Raw genomic sequence first — 27,832 nt, forward strand, 5'->3', positions numbered from 1 at the left:
CGCCCTTCCCCCTTGTCCCCCTTCCCCTCCGCATCCTCGCAGCGCCCCGGCGGAACCCCCGCCCCGCTACGCCACCCCCCCCCCCTTTTTGTGCCCCCCCCACCTGGCTGTCGGCGAGGTAGTTGAAGACGAAGGAGGAGAGCGCCTCGTCGAGCAGGGCGCCGCAGTCCGGCCCCGGCTCCGCCATCTTCCACCGCCGGCAGGGGCTGAGGCGGCTCCGAGCGTGCGGCAGGAGCCGGGCGGCCGCCGGGGCGGAGCCGTTCGCAGCCCCCGCCCGCAGGAGCCGGGGAGGGAGCCGGGGGGGGCCGGGGGTTCGGGGGGGAGACGGGGGAATAGGGGAGGAGGTCGCAGAGCGGCCCCCGAACGGGAGGGTTGAGGGGGGAGCAGCCGCAGCGCTGCCGCCCGCGACGGGGGGGCCCCGACGGCAGGCATCGGGCCGGGGGGGGGGAGACGTGTGGGGATGGGGACCGCAGGGTGCCGGCTCAGAGAGGTGTCCCGAGGTGCTCGGGGTAGAATGGGGGTAAGCAGGGAGACAGGAGCAGCACGGGGGGGCTTCAGGCCCCCTCTGTTGTCTCAGCCCCCCCCCCCAGCCCGTTCCAGCCAGCATCTCATGTCACGTGCGTCATTTTCTGTCTCAGGTTTGGAGGCGTGCAGACGCTAAAAGCCCTCTCAGAAATAATTGATGGCAGGCCCCAAATCTCGTGGATGCTCTATGTGCTTACCCGAAGCAATTATGGGGAGAGAGCAGGGCTTGGCAGCGCAGCCTGGGTTAGCTGATGTACGGCCAGTCAAGTGTACACCTGCAGCCTAATGGGCCCGGTCCCTCACATCCCAGCAGACGGCTCAGACGGGCCTGCAGGATCCTAATGTGCCCAAACAGCTGAGGAAACAAAGCCAGGAGGAGCGACCTAGGTTGCATTGGGCTCTGATGGCTGAACAGAAGGGGGTTTTCCTCCAGCACAAAAGCCTTGCTGCCCATCAGCTTTCTCGCCTTGTTCTTGTTTCCAAGGCTGTTTCCAAACCCTTCAGCCTCCCTCTGCTTCAGGACCTGCCGTTAGCACTGTGCGATGCAGTAACACTGGGTTTTCCCAATGACTCTGAGCCCTGTGCCAAAAGATGTCAGCAGACCATGCGTGTTGCTGGTGAGAGATGGGGCAGGGGCAGCTCGGCTGCTGGGGGGTGAGAAAGCAAGGGAGAAACTGCCCGCAGCTCTTCCTCGGGCTGCCCTGCCTCATCCCTAATTACTGCCACCAAGCAGTGCAACAGTGCCCCAAGGGGCTTTTCAAGCTGCTCACCAGGGGTAAAACTTCACCTTCCCTGGGGAGCTCTGGGCCCCAAAATGCTGCTTCCAGTGTGGCTCTGGGCAGCTGGCTTGGTACGGAGCAGCCGAAGGGCCCGGGGCAAGAAGCTGCTGTGGGCGGATGCAGTTCCTTGCAGACCAGGACTCGTATTCCCTGTTGATGCTGCTGGTGGTGACCTGAGGGGAACAAACCCCAGCCCCTCCTGCAGGTGGTACAAGTGCTGAACGCTGCAGGGAGCTGAAAACGGGGGAATTTGCCCCATCAGGGGAAGCAGGACAGGAAGGCTTTGCAATAAAAGTAGTCTTTCAGGAGGAATTTGGTGAACAAAAAGTGAGGTTCTTGTTCAAGTATCTCGTGATTTCCTTTAAACGAGCTGTACTCAAATGGGAAGTAACCATTTGTGGGAATTGCTTGTAAAAGGTTGTTCAAAATCAGGCCGCCGTAGCCTTGTGTTTCAGAAACACCTTTTCTCTCCTGGCTGTGCAGGCAAGCACAGTTCTTCCCACAGCACCGGGGAGCATGAGCAAAGCATGAGCAAAGCAAAGCCCAGCCTGTGCTGGGCGATTTCTCCTCTGGCCCGGGCTTCTTTCAGGCAGGCTGATGAAACTGGATAGGGACAGGCTGCCCTTGTGCCAAGAGGGGACCAGAGGACAGCGCAGAAGGGGTGAGACGGGGGCACCTTGGGGAGGTGAACCTGCTGCTGGATCTGTCCCGGGCTTTCGATGGGATCCTGGAGGACGAAGTACAGTAGCTCACGTGGCTGCAAGGCAGTGTTAACACGCTCCTGCTTCTGCTCTTGACTGCTGTGGACTTTTGCAGAGTCCAAGCGCTTTCCTGTGCCGGTTGGTATTTTTCAGCTACAGAACAGAGATCACAGCACTTCCCCGTGTCCCAGGGCTGCTGGGGTGGTGGCTGAATAAAGTCCATAAAGGGCTTCAAAAGCTGCAGGAGAGAGGCAAAGGAGGACAAGATGTTACCGCTGGTATTGTTCCCACCTCCTTAGGTCAGTCATGTGGTGGGCGCAGAAATGCCGTGGTCGTGTCGAGCACATCCTGTCCATGGTACTTCGGTGCAGTGGGGTGGGTGGGATGTTATATTTGACATAAACGGGCCCACTTCTCTTGCTGCACATAGAGCACCTGTGCAGTTTCACTATTAATTGCTCATGAGTTTCCTTCTCAATCAAAACCTGAGTTTTGTGAGCAGAAGAGCTGACAGAGCTCGGGGTCCTGCTGTGTCTTATAATGAAAGAGGTGTCAGCCACAGATGTGCAGAAATCAGCCCTCTGCCGAAGCAGATAGGCCTTCCGCCGACTGCTGCGTCCTGCAGCCCAAGCCAGTTCCCCTGACAGAGCTGAGCACCCCTGAGAAATGAGATTTTCCACCCCGTGACATGGTCAGAGGAGCACCAACAGCACCCGGGAAGGGAGAGCCAAGGGTGCTCTTAGCTGGGAAAGGCGTCTTTGGTCCTTGCACCTCTGATAATCAAAGGCAGCAGAGATTTCCTGATTTACCCCAAAGAAAGGGGCACAATCCCATTTGCAAGAGGACGAGCCTCACAACCTTCTGGCAGGGCTGGGCATGCTGACCCTGCTGCTGCACCCCCCTGGCTGTCCCCTTGTGCCGGTGTCAGCCCAGGGCTGTCCCCTGCACTGAGCCTGGGGACAGTATTCCTTAGGTAAAATATAACAAGGCAAAAATCTGCAAATGCCCTTCCAGAGCAGCGCAGAGGGAGCCATGTCATTGGGCCGGCGGTCAGGAGGGGACGAGGGCTGAGCGTGCCCTGCGCCTGCCAAAGGCCAAGTGTGGGACCCAGAGTGGAGCCAATGAGCAGTGCCTGGGCCGGAGACACCCCGCGCTGCGCCAGCGCCTGCCTGCAGGCTCGGGTTTCAGCCGCCTCTGTTTGTGGATCTGGAAATATTGTAGGGCCTGGGCTGTGCGGGGTGAGGGGCAGCAGCAAATGGGGCTCCTCTGGGTTAGGGCACGCGGCCCCCAGGGGACCTTGCCAGCCCCCTGCGCGGTGACACACTCTCCTTGTCACCAAAATTAAATGTGGCCCCAAGGGGACCAGCCTAAGGGCTCCTGGCTGGGTGGGCAGGGCTGGGTGGCCGTCCCGGTGGGCATCGGGGAAGGGGCTCTGCAGTGGGGCAGTGGGGTAAGCTGGGGGCAGCGAGTGGGAGAGTGCTCCCCGGGCTCTGCTGCTGCCCTGCCGTGCAGCCAGCTCCATCCACACGGGCTGTGAGCAGCCGGCACTGCTCCCCACGGGGCGGGCAGCGGCTGGCGATGCCGTGCCCCCACGTTGCACTGGGTTTCTTCACTGGGCTCCTTTCCACGAGCTCTGCTGCTTTTCCTCCTAAGCCCTGCCGGGCTCTCAGCTTAGCGCTGCACTTCAGCAGGAGGCACCAAGCTCAGGGACCCAGCATCGCTTTTCCTCAGAGCTTTCTGTGTCCGTTGGCTCCTGAGCAGCCATGCTCACCTTGCATTTGCACAGCTTCACGGCCAGCAAGGATTCACTGCTGCAGAAGTGCAGGGGACGGTCCACATGGCTGCGATGTGGCCCCTTACTGCCTGCAAGCCCCCAGCAGCATCAGCGTGGAGCGCCGTCAAAGCCCTCGCGCAGGCACACAAGGGACTGATGTCCCTCCTGCCCCATGTCTCTGCGTGCTGCAGCTCTTTCCCTGCAGCAGAGAGAGGAACGGAGCTGCTCTGCGTTTGTCAGAGCCTGGCTCCAGTCAGCCTACTTTTGCATCCTGCTCTTCTCCAAACCTGCATCCTTGCGCATGGAGCTGAAGTCAGGCTGTTACTGCAGAGGAAACCTACAGAGAGAGAAACGTGGTGGCAGAGGAATAAGAAGGGCTTGAGGATTAGCTGCTGAAACAGATGGGAATTTCCTGGAGCGAGATGCAGAGCCGAGCGGGGCAGGGAAGGCTCCTGTGCGGTGGCTCATGCCGCCTGCCAGCCGCGTGGGCTGCGCGAGGAGACCACGCTGCTCATGGCCTCCTCGTGGCGGTGCTGGTGACTCACGGCGCTGCGGGAGGCAGCACATGCAGCCGGGGCTGAGCCCTGCTCCGGAGCCCTCGGCACCGCACACTGGGGATGGGAAAGCAGCTAAATAGGGCCCAGGGCATGCCACTCACCCCGCTGCCCCAGGGAGGCTGCCCTCATTGCATCCCGATGCAGGGAGCCAGGCCTTCCCCTTGCCTTTTGGGCTGCAGATCGCCATGTGTGTCCCCTGCAGCAGCTCGTGGAGCAGTGACACTGGGAATGTTTGCTTGCCAGTGCCAACGGGAGCCGTGCCGTATGGTGTGTGTCCCTCGTGCTTATTGTCTCAATCCAGCCGAACTCCAGCTCTCGCACTGCGCTCACAGTGTCTGTCACGTCCCATCGATGTCACCCCGCTGTCCCTGCCTCATCTCTGCCTGCCGGGCTGCCCGTGGCCCCGGTGGTGCTCTTTGCCCAGCCGCTGCCTGGCAGGTCCCCATCACCGTGCCACCAGCCCTGCTGAGCACCTGCCCCCCGGCCTTCCTCGCCCCACCTTCCTCCTCTCTGCCTTCCTCCCCCCTGCCTTCCTCCCTGGGGGTCCTTGGAGGGTGGTGAGGCCTGGGCAGGGGCTCAGGAGCCAGGTGTGGAGGCAGCAGGTGCTAATGTGGGCCTGGGGCTCTGCATGGCTGGCCCTCCCGGCACCTCAGCACTAGCTCCAGCCAGCTCTATAAATAAAATCAGGCTCTTTTATCCCACCAAATAAGCTTTCATTGATTTTACCGATTCCTCCTCCTCCTCCCTCCCCTGGTCCCTTTGATATGTGGAGTCAGCTGCGGAGGAGCTCTGGGAGCAGTCAGGCTGGCGGGCAATATGCCACCCCCCCTCCTGGAGATAGCTGCTCTCCCCTGGTTTTCACTCACGCTGCTGGAGAAGCAGTAGCACAGCTCCTCGGTGGAAGTTTGCCGGCTAATGATTTATTCATCTCCTCCTGCCAGTGCCATCGCCGGCAGCGAGGGAGCCCCAAGCCCTGTGCTGCGGGGAGGAGGATGGGGAGCTTGGGGCTCACCGTGGCCGAGGGAGCTCGGGGCAAGCTGACACACGGCTCCCTTCTCCGGCTGCTTCGCCTGCGGCCGTGCTGGCGGCTGGGATAAGGGGCCAGCCCTGGGGCTCCGCATCCCCACCCCGGCCAGGGTGCGGGCTGGTCCTGGGGCGCTGCCTGCTCCCACACAGGCGATGCTCAGCCCCCCGGCCGGGCTGCGAGCAGTTCCCGTGCACACAGCAGCTCCCTGCGCAGAGCCTGCTAGCAACAGAAATAATGCAGCAAAATCGCAGCTCGCGCCGTCTCCCTGCCGCTTGGAAGTGCCTGGAGAGCTTCAAAAGCCACAAGATGCTCTCGTTCCCATCCTTTTCCCTGCTGCCTTTGCCGCTCGCTGTCTGTGCTTTGGACCCCCCCCTTTCCGGAGGGGCACGGTGCTTTCTCAGACAAACGGTGACAAATTCAGCGTGGCGAAGGCTGCCCGCATCCTGCAGCGGGAGGCAGGCGGCCGGCGCACTGCCCGCCCGAGCAGGGCTGCGGGTGACTCATCGCCATGCAGCATGCGATTACAAAGGCGAGTGCAGGCCCCTACTGTTTTGCACAGGTATCTGTGTCAGCTGGGGCTATTTCGATCTCTCCTGTGTGCTCTCGGCTCATGAGGAAGGTAAGGAATGCAGCCATGTAGCTAATTTGCCTGCCACGGGGATGGGCACGATATTCCCAGGAGCAAAGAGCCGGGGGTTTGGGTATTGCATCCGAATCCCCCAGTTGCACAACTGGGGGAGGAGGGAGCGGCATGCAATTGCCCACACATTTTATGCAGTGAAGGGCATGCACACAAACTGAATGGAGGCACCAAGATGCATCGTGACTGCACAGCATTTCTGTGAACTAAGCGACAGGCGGGGAGAATTTGGGGCTGTTATTGTTAGCCGTGCTGATACATATAAGAGGGAAGCATCAGGGCTGGGGTGAAGCTGTGTTTGGGAATGGCCTAGCTGGCAAAGCAGGGGGGGCACCGGAATAAATGGAGCAAGGCAGAGGACAGCAGTGCAATTTCTCCTCCCTGCCAAAGCAGGGAACTGGGAGCTCCGAGGGGCCACATCTCTCTCACAACCCGCACGCTGACTGCACGCCACCCCCTGTAAAGCCGCTAAGCTGAGCGGCGCTCGGAGAGTGAGATCTTTTGATTTCCAAAACGTTTGCCCAAGACTTCACTCATTACTCTTCCTTCTCTTCTCTGCAAGCAGGAAGCGGCGGAAGGCTCAGACGTTGAGCGGTTCTTGGCTGGGCTCCAGGCGAAGGGCTGCAGCCCTCCAGCTGCAAGCAGCACTCCCTGCAGGGCTTTAAGCAACCAGGGTTGTCCCAGCAGGGCAGCAGCCGCAGCACAGTCCCCTTGGCCACGAGCGGGGGCAGCTCTGTCATTGCACCACCACTTCATTCCCCAAAACTTGTCCGTGCCAGGATGTACGCACCATACCCACCTAAGAAGCCCACCTGGGCTGCTGCCTCGCACAGCCTTCAGCAGCTTTCCCAGGGTGCTGGAGGTTCGCTCAGCTTCACCTGGAGGCCGCAAATGCCCCGAAGACAAGCGGTGTTCATCTCCCCGCAGGGCTCAGGGAGATGGGGCTGCAGGTGTGGGAGCAGCGGCAGAGCCAGGGAACGCAGGGCAGGGAGGCCGGGGGCACCTCCTGCAGTGCCCGACCAGCATGAGGCTGGCCTTTAAAAGCACAACTTACTTTTAATAAAATCCGAGCTAAGCAGCAGCGTCGTCAGGGTGATAAAAATAAAAAAGCAGCAGGGGTCACAGCCCCCAGCATTCCCTGGGAATGGGACCTGGCAGCGGCCAGGTTGGGCTCCCAGTCCAGCCCGGCGGTGGGGAGGGGAAGGAAGGGGGGGAAATGTCCAGTGTTGGGCAAGGCTCCGCATGCCAGAGAAGGCAAAACCTGTTTTTTTTTTTTCTAATGACAGGTGCACTTCTTACATACATTTGTTATTTTCTAAATATTTAGTAACTTTAATTTCATTTGTTGCACGCATAAATGAGCAAACAGGACATATACAAATGTTGAAAAGTAAGCTAGTTTGTTAAACTTCATTAAAATAAATTATGAAAATACCTAGATTGGAATGGGCTGATATCACATTAGCAACAGTGATAAGAAATGTTGTTTATCCATACAAATCTAGCTCTTTGAGGCTTGGCTTTGACAGCGTGCGTGGAGTCAATATACAAATTGTGGCAACTGGTGGCACCTCCGTTTGCCCAGAGCTGTGGTCGGTCACAGGACAGAGTTTCCCATCCTGGGCTGATGACCAAGCTGAGATCTTCACCTCGAGATTGTCCCTGGAGGTCTCCTCTCTCTGGCTAGCCCCTGCCAGCCCTTTGCACAGCAGCCGCTCCCTACGCCCAGCCCCCTGATGGCAGCACGGCGGGGTGTGCAGAGGAGTGGGAGGCTCCTTGGGAGAGCCCAGCCTGGCTCCCACGTCCCCATGTCCCCATGTCCCCCACATCCCCACATCCCCACATCCCCACGTTCCCACATCCCCACAACGTCCCCACAATGTCCCCACATCCCCACGGCGCTGAGCGCGCCCCCCCGAGGACTAACGCTGCTCCCTGCAGCAGGGCTGTCACTCTTGGCAGGGCCCTGCAGGGGCAGGGTGCCACTCCAGGGCTCCTTTCAAGCTCCATTTCTCCCTGGATTTTCTGGACCAGCTTTATTTGCAGGCGAGAATCCTGTGATCGGCTGCATTTGAATGCTGCTTCTCCTGGGCAGAGCGTGGCCATGTCTGGGGCAGAACAAAACCAGCATTCATGGGTGGTCATTGAAATTCCCAGCAGCCGTCCCATCCCCTCGCTGCTCACAGCCACACGGGTGGGTTTGTCCCCGGGCAGCAGACGAGCCGTGTCTTCAGGGAAGCTCACCTGTGAGCAGCATCCCTCCTGCTCCCTGCTGAGAACAAGAGATCAGGTCTGGGGCTGCCGGCACATTCCCAGCCTTGTTCCTTTCTTGTCATCTTCCTTCATCCCCCAGGGCTGAGCCGTGCTGTGGGGGCGGCCACAGAGCCAGCCCCCAGCACTGCGTCTCCTGCTCTGACGGCACAGCCCCAGCCCCGAGCCTGATGCCATGGGGCTTTGGGCCACCAGCAGCCGGGGGACCCGAGCAGCAGCTGAGTGCTGCATTTTCAGACCCCAACGTGGAGGAGGAATGGCTCGCAGGTGGCATGGTTTGGGTGGGTTCGTCCCTTTGGTCTCACAAAGGTCCCCATCCTCAGCGGGGTGCCAGCAGGCGGGGCTGTCCCAGGTGGGGACAGGTAGCTGTGGCATGGGGCTGGTGGGGACACGCTGCCTGCAAGCCCAGCAGGGCTGCCGCTGCGAATGAGTTTAGTGGCCTCGATTTAATTCCCACTTGTGCATGTTTAAAAAAAAAAAAAAAAAAAAAAAAAAAAGAGGAGGAGGAGGCGTGAAAGCACAGAAGCACATATTCTCACAGCCCGGCCAGGATGGGCACGCACGAGCCACGTAGGAAGCAGGAGTGGGATGTGCCCAGCCCAGGGGCACCGTGCTGAGGTGGCGGCACACATGGGTGCTGCAGGGGGCCCAGAGGGACACATCCTGCCCACATCCCGGAGCCCCACACACAGGGGCTCCATTGCCTGTATTTGAGGGCCTTCGCCTGTCCTGCTCAGTGAGTTAATAGCTTGATTTCTGATCTGATGCTCCTGTCCCTGATGACTCAGGCATGAGAACTGCAAGCAGATACGAGCGCAGAGGCCTGGCCGGAGGGATGCTGGTGGCTGCTCAGCACCAGGCACCCCCTGGGCCTGGAGCCCTCCCAGGGGATTCCAGAAATGCTGCCAGCTGCGTGAGCGGCCCCGCGGGCACGGAGAGGGCAGCAGCTCAGGGAGGTGCAAACAGAAGCAGCAGGCACTGGTAACAGCTCAGCTCAGCCCCGTTACGGCTGTGCCACCACCCCGGGAAGGGCACGGGGTGTTTGTGCTCTGTGTGAGCCACACGGGTGGCACGGCAGCACCTGGCCCTAGGGAGCCCAAACAAGTGGCTGGGCAAGACACACATTTTATTAGGTATGGGGCGGTTTTTTTCTCTCCCCAGTCATTTGCTTCCAAGTTCCTGAGCCGAGCTCTCTGCAGCTGGAGGGCTAACACTGCATCTAGTTCAAAAAAAAAAAAAAAAAAAAAGACCCATTTTTTTTCTCCTTTCCCCAAATTCAAGCATATGAGGAGCTAGGTGCAAGCCACGAATAAATCCCATGTACCCTGACCGAGCTGGGAGATAGAAGCAGGGGAAATGGCTCCTGCCTCCACTGCTCCAACCTGGGCACGCAGCTGTCGCTGGGCTTCCCTCTCGTGGGATGAAGCAGCAGGGGAGACGCTGGGTGCTGCCAGGCAGCGGTGCTGAGCCTCTGCTTCCACCCAGGAGCAACTCCATGAGCAGGAACCCTTACCTCCTTTTTTTTTTTTTTTTTTTTTTTTCCCCCGCAAGGCTTTATTTTCACTGCAGGGAATGATGCCCGGGGGGCTCGTGTGGTCTCTGCACCCTGGGGACCAGAGGCCGGGTTGGAATCCCTCCCTGGGGCTGCTCCAGGCACTCCCTGAGTGGAGCGGCACAACGTGGCCAACCTTGAACTATTCCTATCACGTCCCATCTGGAGACAGAAATCTGCCTGCTGGCTTTACAACTAAAATTGAAATGATTTGATTATGGGGATTCATTAGTAAAAACAAACAGCAGGCAGCCTTCCTCCCCCTCCCCGCCCATCCTTTCCTCCCCAGGGTGTGTTTTAGGTAAATGCTAGCCAGGATGCAGGCTGAGCACACAGGAGGGATTTGTGTCTGCAGCCTGTGCCCGTGGTCAGGAGCAGCTCACGGGGCACAAATCCCACAAATCACCCCCTTCAGGCAGGGGTACCCCCTGCTCCCCCAGCCCCATTGGGCTTCTGCTTTCCACTTTGACTCGATTTGCTCTGTTTCCTGAATCCCTGCAGTGACTCGCTGCTGTGCCCTCGCTCCAGCCTGGATTTCCCTTTGCCTGGATGTATTTTTCTTGGCCGCAGCTGGCTCCTGCCTGAGGGTGAGAGCAGGCTCTGCGGAGGCTGCCCAGTGGCACACGGAGGTGATGGAGTCCCCAGAGCTGCGGCAGTGCTGGGGGAAGTAATTCAATTAACATCCCGGCCTTGGGAACAGGCTGTGCAGGCCCCAGGAGGAGGAATGCTAATGAAGGAGCGCTCACAAGTCCCAGCCACGTTCGTTCGGTGCTAAAGGGGAGTTCGTTCGGTGCTAAAGGGGAGTCGGGGCTGCTGGCGGTGCTGGGTTTGTCTAGCAGCTGGGATGGCTCGTGGTGATTCGGCAGCGAGGTGGGAATTACTCCACTTTTTTTTTTTCCTTGAGGTGCCTGCGGCTAGGAGAAGGCTTTGAAATGGCTCCTGGCACTGCATTGGGGTGGTTGGAGGAGGTGTGTGCACGCAGCAGGCAGCCCTGGCTGCCCGTGAAGACCCCAGAGCCTGCAAAAGGCAGGGTGACACGGCTGTCCTCAGTCAGGAGGGGCAGGGACACGCCTGGGGACGTTCCCCTCGGTGCTGGGATGAGCTTTTCCATCTCCATCTCCCACCATCAGTGTTTGCTCCAGCAGGAAGCTGCGCAGGGGATTCCCCCAGCACTGGTGGGAGCAGCCAGCTGAGCAGCACTGCCTTTGCACCCTGAGGGCCACCAGCACCCCGAGGACACCCCGAGAGGCATTTAGGATGCTCTTGCAGCCCCACGTACTGCTGTGACAGCCGTGAGCAGCCACCCAAGGGCGCAGGAGCGCCTCAGGCTGTGGGGTCTGCCCTTTAATCAGCCTGGCAGCTGTCACCAGACGCAGCAGGACTGTGCCCTGCTCACCCTACACCCCTCACCACGTGCACCAGCCTCTGCTCTCCGGAAAGTCCCAGGAGCTCGCCCACCAGCAAAGTCACCTTGGGGACGGGAGAGCCTGCGGGGACCTGCCGATGGCTGCCAGGAGGGTGAAGCGCCCACACCGAGGGGCAGGGGAAGCCCAGCGGGGGGGGCACGGTTCATCGCCCTGGGACCCCCGCCCAGGGGCTCTGTGCCCAGGGACGCTGCGGGGGTGCAGCAGGGACAGGGATGCGTGGCACGGTGCGGGGCCAGAGTGCTCGCCCGGCTACCCACGGTGGGCAGTGCTGCCTGGCTGCTCCAGCTGGCTCACGTCACGTCGGGGACAGGCTGGCTTTGTGGTGGCAAGAAGCCTCCCCCCAGCTGATGGCATTTGGCTGAGCTGCAGCAAGGGGAGGCGGCGTGGGTTATAGGGTTACGTGAAGGTGCAGGGGGCATAGTGAGGACAGCGCCCGGGCTGAGACAGGGCTTTGCCTCCTCCACAGCACATCCCAGGACAAGCACGTCCCATCCCAGCTTCCCTTTGGGATGAAATTTTTAACCAGATCAAGGGTTTAACTTTATCAGCGGCTGGAAAACGTGACTTTTTTTTTTTTTTCCCCTGGGGCAAAGTATCTTGGCTGCCTGGCATTTCCTGCAGGTTGCTGCACAAATCCCACGCACAGCTCCCTCTGGCTCCCACTCGGCAGCTCCCTGGGCACAGGTACTGGAGGGGGGTCAAGCTGGGAGCCCCCCGCAGCCCTTGCACAGCCCCATCCTCCCTCCATAATTGCTGGTTGCACAGATCCAGGCGCACAGAAATGGAGCAGCGGGCATGTCCTCTCCCCCAGGGGACACGGACTGCCCTCCCGGTGGAAGAAAAACCACCACAAGACCTCTGTGTCCCCTCCAGGGGACGTCCACCTGCTGGCACTGCAGCCCCCAGCAGCACCCCCAGCCCCGGAGAGCCTCGCACAGCAGCCAGGCCTGGAGCAGGAGCACGATGATTGATTATTGCTATTAAGGCCGGCGAATGATCCCTGCTCACATCCCGGTGGTTCGGCAGCAATCAGTCACCACGCGGCGGGGGGACAGCCCCGCTCTCCTGCAGTGCCAGAGCAAGGGTCCCGCAGGGCTGCAGGCACCTGGCACAGGGAGCACCGCCTCCTGGCACCCCCCAAGGCATCCAGAGGGCAGGCAGGGGGAAAGTCAGGGTCCGCAGCCCCCATCCCAGTGCCGTGGCACGGTTTCACGGCCAGCCGAATGCTGGGCGCAATATTCTGGGAAGGGGCTGAGCAGGAGGCAAGGGTGCTCAGCACTGGCTGGAGGGTACCAGCAGGCACAGCACTGCTGCGGGGCTGAGCCGGGCACAGCTCGAGCCAGCGGCTCATCTGGCAGCGCCGTGACAGCAGGGACAGAGGCAGCAGCCAGCTGCTGGCTGGGAAGGGAGGGCCTTAATGAGGGTCCGTCTCAGCAAAGGTAGCAGAGCATGAAAGCAATTTCACACTTTATTAGACAATTCAGGTGCTGGCTGTGCAAGGCAGGAGCCAGCAGCGCTGCTCGTGCCTCCCTTCCCACCTCCCAGCCCCAGGACCGCACTCTGCGGGGCTCAGCCCCCTTCTGGCCCTGCGGGCAGCTTTCCTGGCAGGTCCTGGGGGTCCTGCTTCCCCTGGGCCACTCGGCTCCTGCATCCAGCCCCTCTCCCTGCACACTGCTGCACGTTTCCTCCCCTCCTTGCACCCTGGGGTGTGGGGATGGGTCAGCGTTTGGGAACCCCAGCTTGGGACTTCCACGGATGCTGCTCTCCTCTTTGTGGTGCTGGCTGGACTGGGCTCACGGCCATCCCTGCCTGCCCCCAGTGTGCCCAGCTGCAGGCACGCTGCGGCTGCTGCCCTGCCAAGCCTCCTGCTGCGTCCCTGGGGCTGTGCACACCTGGGCAGGGAGACAAGGCAGAGGCAGAGCAGAGCCTGAGCAGCCACCTCCTGCCTGCAGGAACATGGCTGTGCTGGCTCCCTGCTCCTCGGGGACACCTCTCTTGCCTCTCTCTTCCCACCCGAGCAAGGGAATGGGGGATGCTGTTGTCCTTGGGGCCGAAGCACTGGGCAGAGAGGCAGGGGAGCAGCTCTGCGCCTCCCCGAGCACAGGGCTGGATCCTGCACACCAGGAAGATGGGGCAGGGCACATCTGCAGCATGCTGCCTGGGGCTGCCACGGGGACGAAGGGAGCTCCTGCTCCGCAAACAATCCGTGCTCATGGAGCTAATGCAATGCTAGGCCAACATATCAGCTCTGCAGACCCTCCCAGGGTTCTGCACCCCTCTGTGCCAGCAAGAAGCCCCGTTTAACCCACACTGGCCTTGCCTTGACCACTGTGCACCCCCCAGCACACAAACAAGCGGGCCAGGGGCCAGCAGGTCGGATTTGATCCCTGCTGGCACACCCTGTGTGTGGACACCATCCAAATGCCTCCACGTCCAGGATGTGAATTAGCCCCAGCGCTGCGCCAGCACCAAACGCCTCGCAGGGCAGCGGGCAGGACACAGGCAGAAGCAGCCACCCCACAGAGCCCTGGGCACGGCGAGACCCCGGGCTGGGAGCGTCTGCCACGGGCACGGCCCTGCTCCAATACCTAACCTTGGCCTTGGCACCTGGCCAGGAGCCGTCCCTGCCCGCCATCCCTCCGTCCCTGGTCACAAGCATGTTCCGCCCGCCTGGCCAGAGCATTCCTCCTAGGAGAGTGTGTCCTCGCCGTGCTATTTAAAGGCACTCTTGTGCCCTTTATTTTTCCTTGTGGTTAGGCTGGAAGAGACCTGTGCCCTGTGCTCACCCTGAGGGAGCAGCTCGAGGCTTGGGACAGCAGTGGGTGCAAAGGGTTTGGGAAATATTCTGGGAGAAGTGAGGGACGTTGGTGCCCCGCAGCCTCACACCATGTCCAAGGGCACCTCCTGGGGACAGAGCCTGCAGGTAAGGTCCCATGGCCATTGAGGTTCGGCGCAGGAATAGCTGGTACTGCAGAGCCCAGCTCACCCCTTGGGGCTGGGAGAGCAAATGAGCAGCACCAGCTACCTCCCCTCGCCCCCCCGTGGCACTGCAGCCTTGGCAGCTTGGACCTGAACTACCTACGGACAGTTCCATCTCATCACCCCTAGGGACACTTTTCCCACTGACACAAATTTCAACAAACCCCTGCAAACCTGCAGCCACCTGCTGGCACTCCGTCCCGAGCCTTCCCTCTGTGTCTCCCAGCAGTAAGCAAACACACGCGGGACATGCCACCCTCCTGCCTTCCTGCCCTCGTGCCCATCGGCACAAAACACGTCTCCCCACCTCCGTGCCCGTGCCCACGTCCCCTGGGCCATATCCTGCTGCTTCCCCAGCCCGGGGCCGTGCAGCCGCCCCCCTTCAGCATCTCTGCGACGAGCTCCTCGGGTGCCAAGCGGATGGCTCTCAGCTGAGAGCAGCACAAAGCCTGTGCCCCGGGGTGCTGGGCTGGCGGTGCTCACACGGGCAAGCTCCAGCCCATGGGCTCCTGCACGGGGACTGTCACCAGGTAGCTGGAGGGCACATAGCCCCTCTGGCCGTTCACCTCCACCAGGCTCCACTCCGTGCTGCCCTTCTTGTCATGTGGCTCCAGCACCACCACGGGCTGCCCCGCCTGCAGGCTGACCTCCTGCGGACTCCTGGCGGCGAAGGAGAAGCCAGCGACCACCTGCGGAAGGTGAAGGAGGGGAGGGAGCCCTTGCTGGGAACAGGAGACAAGAGGGGAAGGGACAGGCAGGGCAGGATCTATAGGGGACACAGAGGCTATTTCCAAGAGGGCAGCACAGTCCTGCCATCAGTGGAGGGACGGTGGGGACCCCACCAGGCACAAATCGCTTTGCTCTGTCCACAGCAGGTCCCAGCAAGGCAAATCCCAGCTGTGCCACTCCTGCCAGGCACACAGCTACATGCATATGATCCCACGTGCTGGAAAAGCAGGTCCACATCCCCACCCGCATGCAGGGACAAGTACCAAGCTAGCAGGGTCGTGAGGAACAGCCCCAGGGGTGTCCCCCACTCTCACCTGGAAAGCCGGGGTGAACGTGGCCACCTGGGGCCTGGGAGCCTCAGGTGATGCGTATGAATGTCGCCTTCTGTCTGGGACACTCTCCGGGGTTGGTGTCTGCATCCTGGGCTGCTGGCTTTGCACCGGGCTATAGGGCTGCAGTTTGCCAGCAGGCACAAACCCTCGGGGACCTGGAGGACATGCACACACACACCGTTCAAGCAGCCCTGCTGCCTGACACATGTAGGGCTGGCTGGAGGAGAGAGGGAGGATAATCTGGCTATTGCCTTGCATGGCACAGGAGCCCTGCTTAAACTGGCCCATTGCTAGGGGACATCCAGCAGCAAAACCCAAAAAAAGGGGTTTCAGGATGTTTCTGCATGCACAGGGTTCTCCTTTCCCAGCCGCAACAATTCTCAAGTGCTCCCTCGGGGAACAAATGCGGAAACCCAAGGTTTAGAGCTAAAGGCTACAGGTGTAGCTGGCAAAGCAGAGCTGGGTTTGGTCTGAGCCACCTTCATCCAAGCTGAGAAAATGGTTCGGATTTGGTTTCTGACCCTGGTGCCGAGGCAGGGAGAGCCTCCCCACAGCGCTCGCAGTACCTCCGGCATCCACCAGCCATCTGCTCGTGTTGCCCTTGGTGTCGACGCGTTGCAGCAGAGCCACAATCTGTCCCCTTTGCAAGGTCAGGTCCAAGTCTTTGCTGCCGCTGACGTTGCTTGTCACTTGGTAAAGTTTGTCTGGGCCGTGTTTGCTCACGAGGGAAAGGACCTTCCGCTCCTCGGCAGGGGTCAGGGGCTGGCGGGGAGCAAGAGACACAGGAGCACTTAATCAGACATGCAGCAGGCTGAGGTGCTCCATGTGCATGCTCCATGTGCACGCTGTGGCTGCGGTGACCTGCTGTGCTGCTGTTTGAGCCAGCCTCCCCCCGGGAGATGTCCTGCACCACGCAGCCTCAGTCCTGCTGGCCCAGGACACCCCTCCCAGCTCCTACCTGCGTCACGGGGCTCGGTGTGACCGTCTCAAACGCCTGGGTGAATGGACGGAGCTGGGCACCAGCCTGCTGCAGAGTGTCCTCCACCAGCCTCCAGAAAGCGGGCAGAGGCATGTGGCCATGGGGCAGCTGTGAAGACAGACCCTGAGGTCAGAGGGGCCTGTAGGGACGCACAGAGCTGCGGGTAGGGTCAGAAAAGAAGGAGCAAGAAGAAAAGAGGTGACAAAGCAAGAGAACAGAGCGCTAAAGATGCACCTTGCAGTTGAGATCCAACCCCTCTCAGCAACAAGAGCTGCTGCCCTCTGGCTGTGAGCCATTGGGCTGCACCCAAAGGAGCAGTGCCCAGGTCCTGTCCTGAGCCCAGAGCCTGTAACACCTCACCCTGAGGGACACAGGAGGGTCTAGCTCAGGGCTCTGCACCACAGGCCCCCAGGCCAAGCAAGGGGAACCCAGCCCCACCACTGGGGACACGTCAGCAGTGCCTGAGATGCGGCTGCACAACGTCCTCGCCTTGGTCATGGCTCAGGCCAGGGCCATGCTCACCCCTGAGCAGAGCCATCGCTTCCCAACAGCAGGCTCACGGTGCCTGTGGGGTTAGGCCTCCCGGGAGGCATCTCCCAGGGTTTGGGGGCCCAAGCGATGCTCCTTCTCCAGGCCAGGAGCTCTCCTCCTCCTCCTTGTCCTCCTCCTCCTTCCCCTTCCCAGCACAGAGCTCTCCGGAGCTCAGAGCGAGCAGTGATTCTCCCAGCACCACATCAACAAATTACTAGTGCTACCCTCCAACAGAGAACAGGACAGCTCCTGGCAGCGAGGAAGAGAAAATTTGGCTTTCCCTGGCCGACGGGGAGGAGGGATCACTTACAAGTGCTGGACAGGGAGCTGCGTGCCTGCAGGGCAGGCCAGGGACACAGCGAGCCCTCAGGGCCCTCATGGCCCGAAGGCAGGTCAGGCTCAGCACGTACACCAGCATGTGCCCCCACGCCGAAGAGCCTCCCTCACCTGCTTCAGCTCCTTTTCCGCCTCGTGCAGGACCTCCGCAGCCAGGTCCTGGTGCAGGACGCAGAGGGAGCCTAGCACCTGCCCCAGGAGCTGCACAGCCACCTGGTTGAACCGCGGGAGCTCGGCCACGAGCAGGGCATTGATGGCAAGGTAGGTGTTCATGGCGGCTTCCTCGTCGTACGTCACACTGCCCAGCTCGCTCTTGCGCTCCTGGATCTCCTCGTAGTCCAGCAGCTTGTCCAGGCGCTTCTTGACCAGCTGCTGTGGCCCCACCAGCATCTCCGAGAGGCTGCAGAGGGGCTGCCAGACCAGCCTGTCCAGGCGTCGCTTCTGTGGGGCAAGAGGACCCAAATCTCCACATGAACCCCAGCAGGCCCAGCCGTCTGCACGGGGCGCTGCCTTGTGCATTAGGAAAGGCCTGGGGGACCGATTGGAGGGCTTGTGTGGAGTAGGGCGCTCCCGAGGTGTCCTTCCCTGCAGGCACACGGGATGCCCACCAAAGCAGCCCCTTGGTAGAGCAGCCACACTGGCCAGGACACAAAACCGGGGCTCCACAGGCCCCCCGGGGCTGCGCCTGCTGGTGAGGACACTCCCTGCACTGGGGACGCCCTCAGCTCCTGGCTCCCCAGCCCCTGGGGAGCAGCCAGCCCTGGCAATGCTTGCTTGTGACCCTGGAGACCTGTGGGGAAGGAGCACTCACAAACTCGGGGAAAACAGCGCGGTGGAGGTGCTCTGCGAGGCGGTGGTACTGCTGGGCAGGGCCCTCCTCCATCTGCAGCTCTCGCTTGTGTGGGGCAGGCACCAGGAACGCCTGAAAGGGAGGAAGCGATCGGGGTTGGCCTCCAGACGCTGCCCAGCACCAGCCCCCCACGTTCCCCTACACCCATGTTCCCAAAGGCACGCCGCCCTGACACTTGGGTTTGGTGCTCCAGCAGCTTAGGGGCTTCCTTGTGTTTGTGTGCAAAGCATTTATGGAGAGCACAAGGGGTGGGAAGGGAAAGGAGACCTCTCCTTTGCGGCCCTCCCTGCCACAGAAGGGACTGGAGATGGAAATACAAAAGGGATTGACCCTGTGAGCAGGAGGTGGCAGCTCTGATCACTGCTCTGTGTGCTGCTCCCCAGCCCTGCAGAGGTGCTCGTGGCGATGTATGAAGCAAGGTTTGCTTCTGCTTTGTGCTGGGGGCACAGACATGCACAGAGCCCTGCCAGCCAGTGTGGGGATAGGCCAGGCCACCCCTGCCCTACGGGAATATCTTCAGTGACTCCCTGGGATGGCTGCAAGAAGCTTTCCAAGGGAAAGAGACGTGGCACAGGTGCAGCAGGCACCTTCCCCGACATCCAAGCCCAGCATGACTCCTACCCCAGCTTATTTCCCAGGCTGCCAGGCCTGTCTGCAGACCCCTAATGCCCTGGTTGAAGCCAAGGAGGTGACTTATGGAGATGCAGCTCCCCAAGGGGCAGTGCCAGGCAGGTTTCCAGGCACACCCGATGTCCTGGGGAACAGTCAGACCCTGCCACATCTCACTGGCGTGCAGATTGCCATCCTCTTGTTTTCCGTCCTTTTTACCCACTCTTTGGGCTCCAGGGAGTTTTCCTGTCCCATTTTCCTCCATCCCAATCCAACCTGGGGAACCTTTCTCAATATTTTCATGACAAGATCTTTCCACCCTTCGAATTCCTGCTCTCTGAACCCTCTGCCATTTCCTGAGATTTTCCTGGTAACAGTGTCTGGGGACTGCAAGCTTTGCCATCACTCATACTTTCATTTCCTTCAGATGCCCTGAGGGATTTCAATGAGAAAATCACAGCAATTACCGACCCAGGGCACCTCCAAAAGGAAGTCTGCTATTGTGCCTGATCTGGGGACACTTCTGCCTTCTGCCTCTTAATGCAAGAGTTTCCAGGCTGAACAACATTTAGCACTTTCAGCTGTTTGATGCCTTGCAGTAATGATCAGCATAAGGACTGATTGCTCCCAATAGACACCCAACTCTGCCGATGACGCCTTTGTTTTAACCTCCCCTGGACAGGAGCGATCCTCAGATATTGTGCAAGCCCCCAGCAAAACAATTCATTTTAGCTGAGAGCTGCAAGTCCCTGAACATTTCCATCTGCTGTTTCCTTGCTTGGAAGTGTTCTGCTACCCTCTGAAATGCGTCCTGAGGCCTGGATGGGGCCAGTCCCCTGCAAGCGGTCAGGGTTTTACCTCTAAATGTGCCATGTAGGATGCCACGTTCTCCTTCAGCGCAGCCACACTGGATGCCACGCTCTGGAACTTCTCCTCCAGGTTGTCATATTCCTTGTCCTCCGTCTGCAAGACAAGGGGCAGCTTGTCCCTGGCTCGGGCAGGCCAGGGAAGGGTTCAGGCAGGGGTGATGAAGCTGGGGGATGAGGAGGGGGAGACCCTGAGGGGCTGCGGGAGTTTGAAAAGGGCCAAGGTCTGGGGTGTGTGGGATGCACGCGGGAACAGGGCACTGCATGGGGTTGTGGTGGTGTTGGGGAAAATGCCACAGCTGCAAGCAGTGCTCCCTGCCACTGGGTTTGTTTGCTTTTGTTGGGATGCCCAAGGATCTGCAGGGCTTCTGGAGGTCAAGGCGCTCCCCTGTAACGCCTGCAGCTCCCACGGAGGCAGGCAGGGAGCTCTGTACCTGCATTCCTGACCCTTGCAATGGGGCAGCAGGAACCACCCTTAGGTCACTTGGCAGTGGGACAGGGGCTCGTATGGCGGCACGGGCCACTGGGCGTCAGCATCGGCCAGACTCGGCTCTCCCCACCTTGGGTATGGGAGGAAAGTGCCAGAAGCAGCCAGAGGAGGGGCAGCAGGTGCTGGTCACGGACGGGCAGGCTCGCACCTTGCTCACAAAGCCGGCCTCGTGCATGAGGAGCCGGCTCAGCCGCGTGGTCTTCTTGGCAATGGAGTGGGTGTTGAGGCGAGCCAGGCGGTCCCGCAGCGTCAGGTGCTCAGCCTTGTTGTATTTGGTCGCTGCCTCGGGGGAGACATGATGTGGGGAGGGAAAAAAGCTGGTGAGGGGCCAGGCGTCCCCGGGGGCCCGGCACTGGCTCTGCAGGGGAACGGGCAAAGGGGCTGCTCGCACAACTGCCCTCCCCTACAGCACCCACAGGACCCTGAGGGTGCATTGTTCATTGCTCGTAGGACAGCAGGGACCCAAAATCCTGCCCACAGCCCCTGGCAGACACAGATCTAACCCAGCGCAGCAGATCTGGCTCTGGGTTTGATGCAGCGCTGTGTGCTGGCAGTTTCGCTGCAGGCAGATGTGTCCCTTGTCCTGGCCCTGCCTCGCAGCCCAAGAGGTCTCGGTGCGTGCTGGGGCAGCTGATTGGAAGCTGCTGGGAATGAGAGGAAAATGAGACACGGCTGGAGAAGTTGTAAGAGCATCCTCGGCAGCCTGGCACAAAGCAGGGAAACTATGAGGTGAGAACAGCAGCGAGGCTGGGGCTGATCAACAGGATAAGCACAGCCCACATCAAAGAAGGGCAGCCCCGGGGGGAAATTACCATGAAAACCAGAAAGAAAAGTGAGTTCAGGTTTGTGGGGAGCTTGATTTCTCCTGTCCCAAGGGCAGGGCTGTTCCTCCCGATTCCCCAGCCCAGGGAATGCAGGCAGACCAGTTCTGTGCTCCCCCCCTCCCCGTGCCACCCTGCTCCTGCAGCTTGGCCAGGGTGGCATCTGTCCGAGCAGGACCAGCAGTGCCTTGCGGCCCTCTTAATGAGCACAGCGCCAGGAGCTGCCGGCACACCGCCCCTGCTGCAGCTCCGCCGGAGGGCAGGAGGAAGGGAGAGCTTGGACTTGAGCAGGAATTAACGCAAAAACATCAGGACACGACCGGGGTTCGACTGAGGCTTCTCGGGCACCGAGTCCATTGCCAGTGCCGTGCCCCCTGCCCTAACCGTGCCCCCACTCACCCACTTCCTGCTGCCGCTTGTACTCGTTGATGTTGGCATTGGCCTGGGCCATGGCGCTGACGGCTGCGGCGAGGGCCTGGTGGGCGCTGGTGCCGGAAGGGGTGTTCTCCAGGATCTTGCCCAGCAGCAGTGGGTATTTGGTGACCCTCTGCACCGGCATCACCAGGAAGAAGCTGAGGTCCGAGGCGCTCGTATGAGGCCTGGTGGAGAGGGGAATTTCGTGAGGCCGATGGGAAAGAGCAGCCCTCCTGCCCTGCTGCTTCTCCATGCTTCTCTGCAAGCATTTTGGGGAGAAAACGGAGCCTCTCCAGCACCAGGAGAGATTTGCTGCCTTGGACCTGCAGGTGAGCTGTGCCTGCAGCCCCGGTGGGGTTTCTGGCCATGAAACCCAGCTCCCCCCCAGCTGTGCCCCCCTGGGCAGTGCTGGCAGGGGGCTGCTGTCCCCCCCAGCCCCGAAGGCAGTGCCAGCTGCTAGGAGGGTTCCTGGCCTCCCCGAAGAGTGCTGGGCTTGTCCAGCTGCCAGGCACGGGGTATGCAGGCAGGGCCCCCTCCTTCCCACACAACCAGCCTCAGGAGTCATGTCGGCAGTGCTCCAAGCAGCAGGAAACCCCAGCGGCTCCTCCACTGCCATTCCTGCTGCTGGCAGTGCTCGTGACCACGCTGATGGGGCAGGAGCAGTCCCCTAGGGCCAGCCTGTCTCTCTAGTGACGCCGGGGAGTGCATGCCCTCTGTGGGCACAGCCCTTTGGATGGGAGCGATGTGGGGGTGAGGAGCGGGCAGGGGCTGTGGGTGCCACCCCATCCCTCGATTTGGGGTCTGCCATAAGAGACCCCCAGGCTGTAGTGCCAGTTTGGTAGGTCCCAGAGGATGCAGGAGAGGTTGCCAGCAACTACAGCAGGCAATGCCATGACGATCCTGCACTCAGCATGGGTGCGTGCTCCTGGGCACAGAGAAGGCAGCTTGTTTAGAAGGGCAAGGCCAGGAGGCAAACCATGGAGAGGGAGGTGGTGGTCTCGGCAGCAGGTACCTACACGGTTGCATTCAGGGTGTCCATGATCTCCTCCTGCAGCCTGGGGTCCTTGCGGTAGCTCTCCACCAGCAGGAGGGCGTGCTCATAGCTGGCGCAGTAGATCTTGTAGACGGTCTCCATCTCCTCTTTGAACTCCTGGAACAGGGTGCCTGGGGAAGGAGGGCCAGGCTGGAGAGGCTGCTCCTTTCCCATGGGGAGGGGTCTCGTCCCACACACCGAGACAGCTCTGCACCCCCAGGCACCTCTGCTGGGCTGGGCCCGACGCTGCCCCCAGGCACTCGCTTTCTGCAGGTCAGAAATCCAGCAGAGACCCCTGGCTGCAGAGGGGCCACTGGTGTGGATCTGCTCTTGGCACTGCCCCACTTACTGATGCCCAGCAGCTGATTGTGCTCCTGCACAGCCGTGGCCTCAAGCCCCCTGAGGAACTGTCTGGAGAGGTGAAGGATGTCGTCAATGTTGGAGAAGAGTCCTTCCAGGTCAAAATCAGGCAGCTGAAGGGAACAAAGTTGCCCCAAAACAAGCCCAATAAATGAGGTGGAGGTGGACCTTGCATCCCAGAGTCACGCCCACCCTCCCGAGCACCAGCGTCCTTCCAGCTGCCTCACATGACATTTGAGGAGCTGGAAATGCTCCATTCCAGGAGGCATTTGGAGATACTGAGAGCTGGCTTTGTTCCCAAGCAGGACAATGAGGCCTTTCTAACATTACAGAGGTACCAGTTAGAGCCTTAGGATGGCTGTACTGGGTCAGACCTGATGACCGTCCAACACAGGACCTTCGCTGATGGAGGCATCTGGGGAGGCTGGGAGGGCAGGGTGAGCAGGCAGTGACCTCGCAGCCATGCTCAGCACTGGCCTTGCCAGGATTCGGGTGCCCCACCGCTCTCAATGGGCTCACCCTACAGTCCCCAGCCTCAGCACAGGTGCCGACAGCCCCCCTCACCTGCTTCTGCTGGAGGTGTGCCCGGATGTCCGACAGGCACAGCTGGAGGTTGTGCACGTAGCTGGCCTCGGTGGTGATCAGCTCCTCCACAGCCAGCCGCTGGCTGAGCTCCATCCTCTCGCAGAGCATCACCTCCTCGTAGATGTGTGCGTCGGGGTCGGCTGTGCCCTCGGCGGGTGGCTCTTCGGCGTGGGGGCTCGCCATGCCGGCGGGATGCTCTGCAAGGGCAGGTGTGTTCAGGTCATGGGCTGAGCAGGGACTGTTCTACGGGGTCTGGCTTGGTGCCCACGCTCGGTCCCCCTGTACCAGGGCAGGGAGCACGTCCCCGGGCACGTCTCCAGGATGCACGCTTGTTGCACAGGACACACAAGCTGCGGTGCCATACTCCAAAACCATAAAACCATAAAAACACTGCGGGTGAGGAGCAGGCCGGCTGTCAAGGGCAGGCACCCACGTGAGGCAGGCGGGGACTTGCCAAGCACCCGTGCCCAAATTCCAGCGGCTGGGAGCAGACAAGGGCAGCCCTGGCTGCAGGCAGGGGGCCGCAGCAGCACCCCCAGCACGAGCTCTGCCCCCCTGCCCCGAGAGCAGCCTGGGGCTTCAACGCCTCCGTGCCCGCGCCGGCGCTGCCCAGGCTGGCTGATACTGCTGTGGCAGCGCCTGGCGTGCTGCCTCGCATTCAAGAGTCCTATTCAAAGTACAAAGAGTGTTTTTGCAGTGCCTGAACAACAGGCGTTTCTGTGCTAGGCAGAGCTGATTTACTGGGGGGTGGGGGGGAGGGAAGAAGTGGGCGAAGGCGTGGGTGCCTTTGCCAGAGGCACTGGAAGCCCCTGGTGCTTTGCACCGCGGTGCCTGCTCCAGCTCCCTCTGCCTGCAGAGAACAAGAAAAGTGGAAGCTGATTCATGGCATTTCCCTTCTTGGGGAACGTCCCCTCTTCGTGCCAAGGCCGAGGAGGAAGGTGCAGCTCTCAAGGCAGCACAGATAGTGCTGTGACCTGGCAGCGCGAGGCAGGAGGCCTTGAGAGAGAGAGAAACAGCCCGGCCCACGCCAGCACGGCCCCCGGCATGCAGCTGCACGGCACCGCGGTCCCACGAGTGCAGAAAGCCCCGGGCACCTGCAGGGGAGCAGGGAACTGAGGACAAACTGGAGCCTTTGCTCAGGGTCTGCTCTAGCAAATAGCGGGCGATGTGGCTGTGAGCACCGGGTAGCGTGGATGACCCTGCCTAGCAAAGCCCAGAGCTGCTCTGGAGGAGCCCTGGGCTTGGCAAGGGACATACGCTGAGAGGGAAGGCACGGCACCTCTGCCCGCCTTGCAGAACTTCACCCCATGAGCCATGAGCATGCCATGCCATGAGCAGGCATCCCTGCCCTCTGCGTATTGGGTATATCTGCATGTCGGCTGCGGCGGGGCATGGGGAGCAGGGTCCTGCATCCTTCTGGGTGCCACGGAGGTGCCCAGTCAGAGGGATGCCACCAAACATCGTTAAACAAGCGAATGGCTGGGGCTGGCAGAGCTGGCTGTGAGCTCTGCGTGGTGCTGGGCACGCAGGTGTGGGGACCGAGGTGAGGGCAGAGTTGAGGGTCCAGCCCCGCCCCCTGAGCCCCCGCTGCTGCCCTGTGCTGGTTTCCCTGGGGTTTCGGGGTGTCGCCGGTCCCTATGCCAGCACCAGTCCCTACGGCAGCATCCGTGCGGCTGCCCTGGGGTGTCATTGGTCCCTACGCCAGCATCCCTGGGGATCATTCCCAGGCTGAGGAAACCTCTCCCCCCCTTCCATCTGACTCCCCAGAGGAAGAACAAAATCCAAACTCAGCAGCGAGCGGACTGCCGAGCGGGCTGATCCCCCGCTCCCCTCCCTGCCTGCCTCCCCCAGCGCCCCCCCCGGCTCGCAGCATCCCTGCCCGCTGCGCCCGGGGCTGGCAGCACCCCGGGCCCAGCACCCTAAATCCCACCCCACCCCCCCCCGGGGGGGCAGAGCAGGGCCGGCTGCGAGCCCCCGGCTCCCCCCGGCTCCCCCCGGCTCTTACCTGCGGCCGAGGCAGGGGCTGGCGCCGGGATCCGCGCTCCCGCTGCTGGGGGGGGGCGCTAACGATAAACCCGCTGCGTCACGGCGGGGGGGCCGCGGGCGGGCAGGGCCGGCCCCCGGCGAGGGCCGAGGGTGCCCGGCAGGGTCCCGGCTTCCCCAGGAGCTGGGGGCTTCGGGGGGCCGGGAGCAGAGCTCCCCCTCGCCCCCCCCCCGGCAGCTGTGCCCGCAGCAGGCGCGGGTTCCCCCCCGCTGCGAGCAAGCGCGGCCCCCGGCGTCCTGGTGCCTGCTGCCTTCGCTCCCGCCGCCCCGTGCTCCCGGCCCCGAGCTTGCTGCAGGTGCCCGGCCCCCGCCCCAGAGCCCCCCCGGCCCCCGCGGGGTCCCCCCGCCCCGCCCCCCCCGCGCCTCCCTCCGGGCTGGGGCATCCCCTCGGCTCCGCTGTCAGTGCCCCGCTGCCCGGCCGCAGGGAGGGCTTGGAGCAAGCAGAAACGAAGGAGGCGGTGCCGCAGATGGCGCAGCCGGCAGCCACGGGCGTTCGGTGTTAATTTTGTACACACACGTATTTATTCTTTGCTCGCGCCGTGCTTGCAGCCCTGCAAACAAGCTATGAGAAGGCAGAGCCCGATGCACAGCCAGCTCCCGCAGCCCTGTGCCCGTCCCCAGCCCAGCCGCGGGGAGGTGACGGCCACGCTTGGACTTTTCCGGGCTGACACACAGCGTCCCAAAAGCGGCACCGCAGAAAGGGCTCGCACACCGCCTTTTGGAGGGGTGCACCAGGGGCAGACACAGCCACGGGAGCACGCAAGCGACCCACACGCGGACAGGCAGCGAGGGCTTTACCTGGCCGGGACTTCGGGGACACGGGTGTGCTTCCTCCCCTGCAGCAGCGATTCTAGCCTTGCCCAGGTACCTGTGAAGCAGTGAGGTGCCCAGCCAGGCGGCCTTTGGGCCAACATTGCAGTGCTGTCACGAGTTTCCCAGCTCCGTCCTTGGGCAGGTGCAATGACACCACGTCCGACAAAGCCGTCGCCCCTCGAGGCACATCACCACTTCCCTGCCCACATCAGCACCGGCTGCCTTATCACACCGGGGCCTGGCACAGGCTCCCCCAGGTGCGGACGGAGCCCTGGCCAGGCAGTGCTCCCCTCCTGGCTATGTCCTTTGCCCCGACGGGCTGGGGCAGCAGGGCAGCATTCCTGCCTGCCCGCTCCGCCCCGGCTGGCTCACACCGTGGGCGTTCCCCCGGCACGTTTCAATTCCAATCTGTTTTTCCAGATGCTTTGAAACACGGCTCAGGTGATTTCCTTGCAAGAGCACCATGCTGCCGAGTTGTTTTCCCCGGTGTGAACGGTTTCCTTCTTGGTTTCCTCCCATCCAGCCCGGGGCTGGGGCTGTGTGGCTCCACACGGGTGGCTCTGTGACAGGTGTCACAGCTCTGTCACCACTCCAGGGCTCCCTGGGGAGCCGGGAAGGCGAGGGAGTGGGCTGGCCGCCACCGCTGGGCTCTGGTTAAAAGGGAAAAGCGAATAGGTGAGTGCTAGCCCAGCACAACTGTGTTCCCAGGTTTGGCGCTCCCATTAAGCTGATCTGTAGGGCCCCAGTGCGCTCCGTCCTCGTGGCCAGACAGCCCTCAGACCCTGCAAACACGACACCCAGTGAGCTTGGAGGGGGAGGCGCATGGGAGGGCGCAGTGCGGCGGGGGCGGCAGGGCAGGGCTGCCTTCTCCTGCTGTGCACCAGGTTGGTGCAGCCTCGCCGCACGCCTGTTTTTCCAGGAAGCTTCTCCCAGGGCCACCTCCACCACTGCCCGGCCCCGTCACACCCTCTGCTGCTTGGGAGCTCAGTGGCTGGTCCGGGACAGGGCGATGCCCCTGCGCAGGGTGATGACAGCCCGCTGACATCTCGCCCCAAAGCTGTTTGCTGCCGATGGCCCAGAGCACAGGGATTTTTCCAGCTACGCAAAACCTTAAAGCTCAGGCTGCTCAGTGAACGCCAAAGACATCAGGGGGCTCTCTGGGAACGCAGCGGATGTGCTGTGAGCTAGCCAGGGCTTGCTCTGAAAACAAACACAGCTTCCAGCCACGCAAAGCACGACAGCTCTGGGTATGCCCAGTACCGGAAGGCAGGAGGTTCTGCTCGGAGCAGTGTGTTTGTACAGGAAAGTTGTGTTTACTTTATTTAGTCTTTCTCCATTATTATTGCTGTTCTTTGGATTTCTTTCCTGTTTTGAAAGGACTTCACGACCACACGCTGCTATCAGCCATTCTTGTTGGAAACAAAAACACTTGGAAAAAAATAACTTGCTCAAGAATGCGCTGGCAGGTGTGTCCTAATCGCAGAGCTTCCTCCCACACCGCAGGTCTAGGAAGTGGACTTTGCCTCCAACACCACTGTGTGTGTGTGCTGTGTAAGCAGGGGATTCGAGCCAAGGTGCTAGGAAGAGGAGAAAAATGACGTGAAGCTAAAGGTCTTCGTATCTAGCTGCTCATCAGAAAAAGCGCCACCTGTAAAACCACATAGATGCCATTCCATATAGATGTCATTTCATTTCCTGCTTCTTCCCCTTCCAGTTGACACAACTGGTACTTAAATCCACCGCGGGAGCAAGGAGGGCTGGGCACACCTTCTGCCGGTGCTGACACCCACGTGGCTCACGGGGCTGCGC

The 27,832-nt window shown here is 61.3% G+C and overlaps 2 protein-coding genes across 5 annotated transcripts in view; both read right to left on the reverse strand.

Moving 5' to 3' along the window:
* Window positions 1-344, reverse strand: part of PPARGC1B (PPARG coactivator 1 beta) — a 46,696-nt gene extending 46,352 nt beyond the window's left edge. For 2 of the 3 annotated variants that reach the window (XM_040573305.1, XM_040573303.1), the window contains exon 1: window positions 104-337. In XM_040573305.1, coding sequence (XP_040429239.1) covers window positions 104-187 — 84 coding nt within the window. In that variant the 5' untranslated portion in view covers window positions 188-337. Of the gene's footprint in view, window positions 1-103 lie in introns of all 3 variants that reach the window. The other variant, XM_040573306.1, reaches the window with a different exon arrangement.
* Window positions 345-12,632: 12,288 nt separating this feature from the next.
* ARHGEF37 (Rho guanine nucleotide exchange factor 37) lies at window positions 12,633-26,782 on the reverse strand. Of its 2 annotated transcripts, none has more exons than XM_040573642.1 (13): window positions 26,009-26,782; window positions 23,147-23,364; window positions 22,572-22,695; window positions 22,206-22,353; window positions 21,175-21,374; window positions 20,103-20,233; window positions 19,457-19,561; window positions 17,951-18,061; window positions 17,251-17,580; window positions 16,252-16,380; window positions 15,860-16,055; window positions 15,276-15,448; window positions 12,633-14,921 (listed from the first exon to the last, which is right to left on the reverse strand). In XM_040573642.1, exons 2-13 carry the CDS (start codon window positions 23,348-23,350, stop codon window positions 14,712-14,714), a joined length of 2,061 nt encoding a protein of 686 aa, XP_040429576.1. In that variant the 5' UTR covers window positions 23,351-23,364; window positions 26,009-26,782; the 3' UTR covers window positions 12,633-14,711. The 2 variants fall into 2 exon arrangements, with proteins under 2 accessions (XP_040429576.1, XP_040429577.1); XM_040573643.1 differs by lacking the exon at window positions 26,009-26,782 and adding an exon at window positions 25,173-25,449.
* Between the last annotated feature and the right edge of the window lie 1,050 nt (window positions 26,783-27,832).

The sequence above is a fragment of the Cygnus olor genome, chromosome 14, assembly GCF_009769625.2.
Source record: "Cygnus olor isolate bCygOlo1 chromosome 14, bCygOlo1.pri.v2, whole genome shotgun sequence".
Lineage (NCBI taxonomy): Eukaryota > Metazoa > Chordata > Aves > Anseriformes > Anatidae > Cygnus > Cygnus olor.

Coding starts and splice junctions, on each gene's coding strand:
- ARHGEF37 (XM_040573642.1), bottom strand. CDS start 23,350: ATGGCGAGCCCCCACGCCGAAGAGCCACCCGCCGAGGGCACAGCCGAC. Junction 21,375..22,205: donor GACACCCTGAATGCAACCGT/GTAGGTACCTGC, acceptor CCTCTCCACCAG/GCCTCATACGAGCGCCTCGG. Junction 18,062..19,456: donor CCTACATGGCACATTTAGAG/GTAAAACCCTGA, acceptor CCTCCCTTTCAG/GCGTTCCTGGTGCCTGCCCC.